The sequence below is a fragment of the Daphnia pulex genome, chromosome 8 (assembly GCF_021134715.1).
Source record: "Daphnia pulex isolate KAP4 chromosome 8, ASM2113471v1".
Taxonomy (NCBI): Eukaryota; Metazoa; Arthropoda; class Branchiopoda; order Diplostraca; family Daphniidae; genus Daphnia; species Daphnia pulex.
The window spans coordinates 14,026,989-14,036,152 of NC_060024.1; the positions used below are offsets into that span (position 1 = coordinate 14,026,989).

Consider the following 9,164-nt stretch of genomic DNA (forward strand, 5'->3'; position numbering starts at 1 on the left):
ACAATGCAAATTCACTCAGAAGAGTCTTGCGGTTGTTGGCTGAAACTTCACGACAACTCGTCCATTCTCGAGTTGAGCGTCTCTCAACTCTCGCAACCGAATCTGCCTGAATATTTACCAGTCGAGGATCTTCGCTTCAACCGTTTCAGGTATTTTTCAAAAAAATATTTAGTAAAAATGAAATGTGCGATCGGTACGTCAAATATTAATGGAAAGTAATTAATGTTTTCCTGATTCAGTTTGAACCCATTGAAACAATTATCCAAGTTATGACGGCATCGATCCTTTTCCTATTGGCCCTGGTTGCCATGATGTGCTGCTCCTGTCCAGTCAGCGGCCTCGTCTACCAAACCAGAGATGCCATCATCATGGAAGGTGACGACATTTAGACTTCTTTCCCTCGTCACAATTCAGGTTCTCTGACATTCGAAACACGACCCGCATCGTGCATAACGCGTGAATTCGTAGCTAGAAAACCGGATTTCAACTGGAAATCCCGTTTTCAAACATAACAACAACCAAAAGATAGATGGAGGTGTACGAAACGGACCTTGAAAATCACAAAATTGTTTTGTCCAAAAAGAGAAATGTCACCTTTTGACAGTCTTGTTTAGGGTACGAAACTAACAAACGATTCATTGTTTTTTTAAATATTCAAGACGAAAACATGGGAGGCGACGACGAGTATTACCAATCGACCAACCTGCCGAGCAACACCTTCATGTTGAAGGAACGCTCGTGTTTCACAAACGAAGGAAGCATCGGCACTTGCACTTCGCTGCGATCCTGTTATCCCACCATCAAATTATCTCAAGTCAACCAAGAGGAAATGTGGGTCATGTTCACTCGTGGGACTTGCAGCTACGGCGGAGAAAACGGCAAACAGGTCTTTTTTTAGAAAATGGCGTGAAATCAAAAATAATCAAAGTGACGCCACTTTTGATTTGCAGATGTACGGAGTCTGTTGCCCGAAACAATCCAGTGGGGTCCGCAATTCTTATATGTCCACTAATCCGTACACCAGGCCGACAAATATTTACTCGTGGCTGCAGAATCCGTACAGGCCGACAAAACCCGTGACGACGATGACCAATGGATTGGCCGAACAATCCGCGGATAAGCAATCCACCTGTGGCGCTGGGCCGACAAAGACGCTGAGCTTCGACGAGCAGCGCATCGTCGGCGGCACTGACGCCCAAAAGAATTCGTGGCCCAGCATCGTGAGTCGATTCGCCAATTCACTTGTCAACTCCATCTGCTCTTACTAAAATGACTTTACGTTTTTCAAAAGGTTTCGCTGAGATTAAACGGCCAATTTTTCTGCGGCGGATCTCTGCTTAGTGATAATCAAATCCTGACGGCCGCTCACTGCGTCGACCGGTAAAATTGGAATTCGCCAGAACCTTCCAACTTCATTTTGTTCGTCTACAATTTTATAAAAATCGCACGCAGGTTAACCAAGGAGACGATTCCGCAATTGACTGTAGACTTTGGCATGCACCGGTTGAACCCAAACGACGCCCATGTGACGAAAAAGGTCCGCCGATTGACGATTCACAAGGACTGGGATGATAAAACAAACGTGAGTTATTGGGGGTAAATCGAACGAAATAAAGTCAAGTGATTTGGTGTTTTACTTATTAGGCCAATGACATCGCCCTCTTGACGCTAGCCTCACCCGTGACTTTCACGCCGGCCATTTCACCCGTCTGTTTGCCGGAGACGAGCGAGCAGTACGCCTACAAAGATGCGGCCATCGTCGGATGGGGGACAGTGAAAGAAGGTAAGTGGCGCGAATTTCAAACAAAGTCAAGTCAAACGGAGTAATAATAATACGAGGTCCCTTTAGGTGGGTCTTTGCCTACCGTCCTGAAGCAATCGACCGTCAAGGTACTGGCCAATTCGAAATGCAAGCAAAGTTACCCTACCATTACCGGCAATCAGCTCTGCGCTGCCGCCCCCGGGACAGACACTTGCCAAGTATTGAATACAATTGTGATTGGATTGGGTCACGATTTGATTATTGGTTTCGTTTCTAGGGTGACAGCGGTGGTCCCCTATTCGTGCGATCGTTGGGGGGTTCTTGGACCCAAACTGGAATCGTCAGCTACGGAATCGGTAAGAAAATTTCGGTTTTAAACTTTGCGCGTCTTTTCTCCTTTTAATATTCCGGACGATTTGTTTTTTTGTTGACAGGATGTGCCAGACCGAATTACCCCGGCGTTTACACCAGAGTGACTGCGTACAGACAATGGATCCGATCGTACGCAAAAGTCTGATCGCCTGCCGAATGCGACATCTCTAGTGGATTTTGAACGACTTTTTAAGCAACAAGATAAACGACGATAAAAGATAAAGCGAAAACAATAGAGTGCACTATCTTGTTTATATTCAACAAAACAACAAAATAATTTTGTTGGATAATTCCCAGTTTTTGATTTGCCAAGAAAAGCCTTTTGCAAAGATGAGAATAAACATACGGAAATTTCAATGCAATTGCGTTGTCGAATACGAGATAGAAAAAGATAACGCATTACAATATGATGTCAAAAGATTATCTGAATTCTGCTGAAAGAATAATAACCCTCGGTTTTATGGACGCGTTTTTCCTGATTTTTGATAGCAAATAACCAAGTGCGACGTGGTACTACTACGGCGAATGGAAGAATAAGAATCAGTTTGATAATTGGACTCACCGATAGATGTGGTTGAAAGTGACACAAGTTGCAGTCTGACGGCTGTGGGGAAACTTGAAGCCACGGGGTGGTGAGAAGGAGGGTGTCGATTTGCCAGTTGGTTGTACCCATTTGTACCAAGGAAGACGGTCTCGAATGGCCGAAAACTACAAAAATAATTACAATGAGTTGGAATAAAAATTCAATCTGGGCAAGCTAGCGTACAGAGATGGAAGGGTTCAACCTTCAATATTTCACCATCCAGACAGCGGCCCATCGCTTACGGATTCCTTATCAAATCCACAGCTAAAAGAGACTTCCCGGATGATGTCGTCAGACTGGCCAATACTTGGTTTGTGCATAGTGCTGGTCGTGGCGGGAGAGGAAGGAAATTCAAGCGGAATCGATGCGATGACAAGAAAGCGACGGCTGTTGAATCCTCGACTGCCATCTGAAAAAACAAAGAAACAAAAGGTTGAAGATGATTCCAAACATCACAAGAACGACTTTGTATAGTAGCCAAATTTTCATTCCTATCATATAACATGTTCCCAATGTTGTTCTCATTTCGACAGTTTAGCGGAATGTTTAAACACGAGAGAAGCTGACTAATGTGGTGTCGTTTATCCGATAAACAACAACGGGCCACTCGACCCGTCTCTGTTGATAGGAAATCAACCAGAAGCAGAAACAGACCACAGCAGTGGCGGAGTGAGACATCGGTCGGAATGCAGCCGCAGCAGCAGCGCTCAACATCAGTTCCCAACCGATTTCAATTGAATTTCCCGGGCGTTTATTTAGTGTCGTCTCAGTATAGAAATCTCAATTCAAACGGGACGGAAGGGAGCAGCGTGTTTTTCTCTCTTTCTCTCTGTTAGGCAACGGCACGAGTTTCAAGGTCTCTGCAGCGTTATTCCTCTGGAGGGTGAGTGTGTTGTTTACATTCGACTCGGCGCCATCTCGGCAATAAAACAGCAGCAGCAGCGTCTAGACTATTTCCATTCCCAAAAGGAATTCTATGGTTGAACAGCGGTCCTACAGCATATATGTACGGTTTCACGACCCACTTTCGTTGCCAGTCACGTTCAGCGTCACGCCAAGCTCAATCCAGCCATCTGTCTCTTCAGCAGCAGGGAGATTTGCATTACTTTTCAAAGGATTGACTTTCACTACAAGTAAGTTTGACCAAAAATTAACAAGACCAAAATTTAAAAAAATATGAAGAGTAGGAAATGATTCTCCAGTTTACTATTTTGGGAATCCCATTATTAGATAAGTCAACTCGATTTTCTTTCCTATAGTTTCTGTATGACTTACATTTGAATCTTTTCTATTGTCGCAGGAATATTTTAATCCAATCCATTTGAAAATGGCCGATTCTGATGTTTCCAAATCTGGCGGAAAGGAAGACAACGCAGAAGAAAACCAGTCTGAGCATTCGTCCATCAAAACCATCATAGTGTCACACGCTCTGGCCGCAGTGGCTAAAGTCGTTGGCGAAGATGAACTGGCCAAACAGTGCTTATTGGAGGGTGGCAGCAACACGGAACAACCGGAAGAGGCACCAACCGATGATGAAGTCATAGACAAACACGACACTCAAGTCGTCGAGAAAGAAGAAGAAGAAGAAATCAAATCAGATGTTCGATCGACGGTCGTTCACGCCGCCGGGGCTGTTGGGGGACTTTTGGGCGGGTCAATCGGAGCGGCTGCAGCGGGTGCCATTGTCGGAGTCGTTTGTGATCTGGGCACGGCCATCGTCACAGGCGGAGAAGAAATGACTGGCATTTGTGAAATCATCAAAGATCCCACCCATTTGGAATCCTGGGTCGACGGAGTGTCGAGTGTCGTCAGCGACGGACTGGCAGGAGTCGCTGGGGGCCATCAGACGGAAACTCCGGCGCCAACTGAATCCGCAACTGATGAGCCAACAGAAAAACCCAAAGTGGAAGAAGAAGAAGAAGCAAAAGTCAAGTCAGCACCAGAACCGAAAAAGAGTTTCAAAAAGAAAAGCAGTAAAAAGTCAATGGACAATGATTCAACCCCGGCAGACCAAGACCTTGTGCGCATCTACGACATTTCCCCGCAGACAATGAGGAAGATTCTGAAAGAGGCCGGAATAGCTTTACCGGATTATCAAGGCGGTCGATCAGCGTCTGACCTCGTTGAAGAATTACAGCGACTGATAGAAACGACTAAAAACGGGTCGTTCACTTTGCCTTCCTATTTCCAATTGTTCGATGGTTTGCACGAACTGGTGACTGTCCATAAGGCGACGATCGGAAACACGAGTCCGTCGTCCATCACGCTCACCGTCGCTTCGGCATCTGTGTGCTTTGATGAAACTCTGAAACGCTTCATAACAAATCTCCTCCTGCCCATTCACGCCACCAACAAAGTCCCGCTGGAAGAAGTGGCCAATGACAAGAAATTCCACTGCATCTACCGATTCCGCTGCACCGTTTGCGCCCGCCAGGGGAAGGAATTCAATAGCGTCGGTCGATCCAAGAATTTCAAGCCTCGGTTCGAAAGCCACACGGGAAAAACGTTGCGGGATTGGATGGATCGCGAGGAGAGGATGTCGGCCCTACAGAAAGGAAATCTACTCAAAGGATTCGCACGCAAGACGTCGTCTGCTCTGTACGACCATCCAGCGCACAGTCACCCGGACGTGGCAAAGTTTAGCGACGTGCTCGAAGTGGACATCATCCACCGTTTCTCCGATAGCGACAAGGACAAAACGATTCGGAGCAGCTGGGAATTGTTCAACCAATGGCTCTTTAAATCAATTGAAAACGAAACTGACGTCGGCCCTTAAGTGCTGATTCCCAAATAACGTTGACGTTCTCAAATGACTTTTTGTGCGACATTATTAGCTTTTCTGTTTTTATGTGGCCAATTTTTGTTTTCGTTTCTCGCTTTTTTAATTTCTCGCTTCAATAAACCCAGACACTTTCCACCCTTAACCTACACTGATTGCTTTTAGTTGACTGAAACATGTTTCGAATCTTTTGGCTGTCGACTCGCTGTTGAGAAAGGGAAAGAAACTGCGCACTGAACGAAACGAAACGAACGCGGCGTGAAGGTCGTTTCCATTCTACCCAGGGCTGACGTTATCTTTTATGTTGCAGCGAGATGTCGTTGGCCATAAAAGTGGAGATGGGCCTATTTCAAAACAAGCTCGTCACTTGTTGTGGCACAGCAGTGCCAAATAAACTCTGCCGTAACCTTGGATGAATGTTGACAACTTTGACTATAGTCTATAGTCAAGACTTTCACTTAAGAGAGAGAAAAATAAGAGGACTCGACATTTTCAAAATGCGATAACTTGGCCAATTTCGACGGAAAAGATCAGCGCTAGTATGAAATCCCTCGCTACTTCATATCGTTCGTTCATTTCACTTTTGGGAATAGAGTCCTACCTTTCGACAAGGACGGCTGGCGACGGCTAGTGACGGGTGTGTTGGTTCACGAGGGATGTAGTAAGGGTCTTCTGTCACAGCGGATCCGAACGAAAGAAGAAGAAGCAGACAGAGGTACACATGTAGAATTGTCGATGACTGGTGAAACTGTCGTGATGGCGCAATGGGGAGGTCCTTCTTCCGGTATTCTTCATTTTATGATTTTCTGCAATTGGAATAATTGAACAACATGAAATTGGGTCAACAGCGAATGCAACTAAAACAATTTACAAAGGTCGAAACGATTTTAAATTTCAATTGCTAAAAAATATCGCTCTTCGCTTTTCATTTGTTTTCGTTCGACATCAACCCATTCGTTTTGGGTCGTATCGCGTTTCTGGGGAGTTCAATATCCTAAACCAAAAGGAATTCAATAAAAAAAAGAAGAAAAAGATAATAGTAAAAAGATGCAAAGGGCTGGCGGTGAATCCGAAAAAGTGGTAGAACAAGATTTGGAAGTTCAAGGTACTCGTTAGCTTCTCCCTTAATTATTTTGTCAATTTGCCCAAGGGGCGTCCATCGTCTACTGTGGCGAACTCAAAGTACAAATCCAAGAAGTTATTCAGAAGCGGTTGGTGAGTGAAACGATCAAAAGGCCAAAAGGGATCTGCAACTGCTGAAGTGCATAGGGACTAGGATATTTGATTTCCTTTTTCAAAAAATGGACAAATCCCAATTCTGTCATTTAACGGCATCAACTGCTTTCTTCTTAGTGTCCGTTCTCCTAATACTGTCCTCCCTTCCGGTTAGCAAAGGATTCTACGATGCAGTCATCATCGAAGGTGAGAATCTGATTCCGTCCTCTAGTAATTCGGCACATGCAAACAAATGCATGACCAATAATTGTGCAAAATAAGATTTCCTCTAAAATAGGAAAAGAAATAAAGAATAACGCGAATTAAAAATTAATTTACTCAAATATAATGCGATTGTCCCTTTCCGTGTACGTCAACTGGATATTCCAGTTCCACGTTATTAAAGTAATTAAAATTTAAAGAAGAAGAAAAAGGCACCCAGAAAGTTGAAATCACGACGTTGTTGGAATGTTCTCTAAACTTGTCTAACTTGCTATTGAATTCTCAACTGTATACAACACTGTTTCGTCGATTACAGCCGGAAATATTGGCGGTCCATTCGATCCTTACGCGGAATTTTATTACGGGACAAGGAACTTTCATTGGTGGCTAAATAATCCGTACAGGATGGCCGGCATACCCACCGGCGTGTCCCACGACTACAGGCAAACCATCGCTTGCGGCGCTGGCCCATTGAAAACTTACAGTTTCGATACTCACCGAATCGTCGGAGGAGTCGATGCTGCTAGGAACGCTTGGCCTGGCATCGTGAGTTTATATTCGCAACACAATTCGTTTACGGCCACTATTCTAACGACTGACGAGTTCTCTCCAGGTGGGGCTCCGATTAAACGGTGGATTTTTCTGTGGGGGGTCTCTGATTGCTCCGACTAAGATCCTGACAGCCGCTCACTGCCTCACCGGGTAAATTTGTTGAAATGAATAATAATAATAAAAAAAGCTTTCTTCCCTGATTGATGGATTGTAGGATTAAGAGAGCAGACATTCCCAATTTGACCGTGGATTTGGGAATGCACGTTCGGAGCCCAAGCGACGCCCAGGTGACCAAAAATGTCCGTAAAATAGCGATTCATTGGGCATTTAACTCAATAACTTATGTAAGCATTAACACATTTTCGATTGGGTTAAATCGGGTAAAAAAACTGTAGCGCTATGCATTTCTTGTGCTAGGCCAACGACATCGCCATCATTACCCTTTCGTCACCCGTGACTTACACGTCAACCATTTCGCCCGTCTGTTTGGCAAATTCCAACGACCAATTCGCAGACCAAGAGGCAGCCATCATCGGATGGGGAACAACGTCAGAAGGTGACACGCCATCAATGAACATCATTAAAGAAAAACAAAGACATATTTCTGGCTTAATTAATTGTAGGTGGGTCTTTGTCGTCTGTGCTGCAGCAAGCTACCGTTAAAGTCACAACCAATGCACAATGCAAAACCAGTTACTCAACCCTAGCCACAAGCATGCTCTGTGCCGCTGCACCTGGAAAAGACACCTGTCAGGTAACCGAAACTTGACAAGAAACTCAGTCGCAAAAAAATCAATTAAATGGTGTGTTCTGTAGGGAGACAGCGGCGGTCCACTTCTCGTCCGATCCGCACCAGGATCACCGTGGACTCAGGCTGGAATCGTCAGCTTTGGTAACGGTACGTAATCAAAATAATTATTCTATTCAGTTTTAATTCATTGGCCTCGCTTCTATTATTTGACAAAACGTTTCATCCAATTACAGGATGCGCCAGACCTGGATTCCCAGGTGTTTACACCAGAGTGTCATCATACGGAATGTGGATTTGGAAACACTCGCTATTCTAAACGCTGTCGCGAAGAAAAACAAAAAACGATCAATTTGACCTTTTGGATATCCTTATTCAACTAGAATTCCTATCTTTATTTAACTCAAGAAACAATTAAATGGTCGTTAAGTTAATTCAGTCCTAAAATCCTTAATGATATGTCGCAGGATTTCTTTTTGCGGCAATAATCAGTAGGCCTACGGTGTCAAAAAATAATAATTTGGTTATGAAACTTACCCGAATGAAGAATGAAATCGCCGAGGAGCTGATTCGTTGGTTCTCATCTGCGGTCAGCAGACACAGCAAATATCACATCGCGGATGATCCATCACTGAAAGTTGTCGATGAAAAAATGAATGAACAGAATAAAATCTTTCATCACCAACGACAACTGTCCTTGAATAGAAGCTACGATAGTCGTCGTTCCGAGTTGATTTGGATACATTATGATGGACGTTCCTGCAAAACATAAAAAAATGGCTTTCATTGATTCATAGATAAATTACACAATTCTGGGGTAATCAATGCCATCATGCCACCATCACGAGAGGATACTTTAATTCAAACATATAATAATATTTAAAAATTGGTGTATACCTGTTAGTCAGGTGACATGAATTGCATGCTTTCA

The 9,164-nt window shown here is 44.1% G+C and overlaps 1 protein-coding gene across 2 annotated transcripts; it reads left to right on the plus strand.

Annotated features, from left to right (window-relative positions):
* The first annotated feature begins 13 nt into the window (after positions 1 to 13).
* On the plus strand, positions 14 to 8,667 carry LOC124199274 (trypsin-1-like). 2 transcript variants are annotated; one of them, XM_046595056.1, is made up of 10 exons: positions 14 to 149; positions 240 to 375; positions 660 to 886; positions 951 to 1,220; positions 1,292 to 1,380; positions 1,453 to 1,582; positions 1,645 to 1,783; positions 1,850 to 1,980; positions 2,040 to 2,118; positions 2,197 to 2,491. In XM_046595056.1, the coding sequence occupies exons 2-10, from the start codon at positions 270 to 272 to the stop codon at positions 2,277 to 2,279; spliced, it is 1,254 nt and encodes a 417-aa protein (XP_046451012.1). In that variant the 5' UTR covers positions 14 to 149; positions 240 to 269; the 3' UTR covers positions 2,280 to 2,491. The 2 variants fall into 2 exon arrangements, with proteins under 2 accessions (XP_046451012.1, XP_046451011.1); XM_046595055.1 differs by lacking the exons at positions 14 to 149; positions 1,645 to 1,783; positions 1,850 to 1,980; positions 2,040 to 2,118; positions 2,197 to 2,491 and adding exons at positions 7,903 to 8,041; positions 8,109 to 8,239; positions 8,302 to 8,383; positions 8,470 to 8,667 and having other exon boundaries at positions 246 to 375.
* The last annotated feature ends 497 nt before the right edge of the window (positions 8,668 to 9,164 follow it).

What these genes read in the sequence shown, in the direction of transcription:
- LOC124199274 (XM_046595055.1), top strand. Translation starts at nt 270, where the DNA reads ATGACGGCATCGATCCTTTTCCTATTGGCCCTGGTTGCCATGATGTGC. An exon ending in AGATGCCATCATCATGGAAG is followed by an intron (nt 376 to 659) that starts GTGACGACATTT and finishes TAAATATTCAAG; the next exon opens with ACGAAAACATGGGAGGCGAC. An exon ending in AGAATTCGTGGCCCAGCATC is followed by an intron (nt 1,221 to 1,291) that starts GTGAGTCGATTC and finishes GTTTTTCAAAAG; the next exon opens with GTTTCGCTGAGATTAAACGG.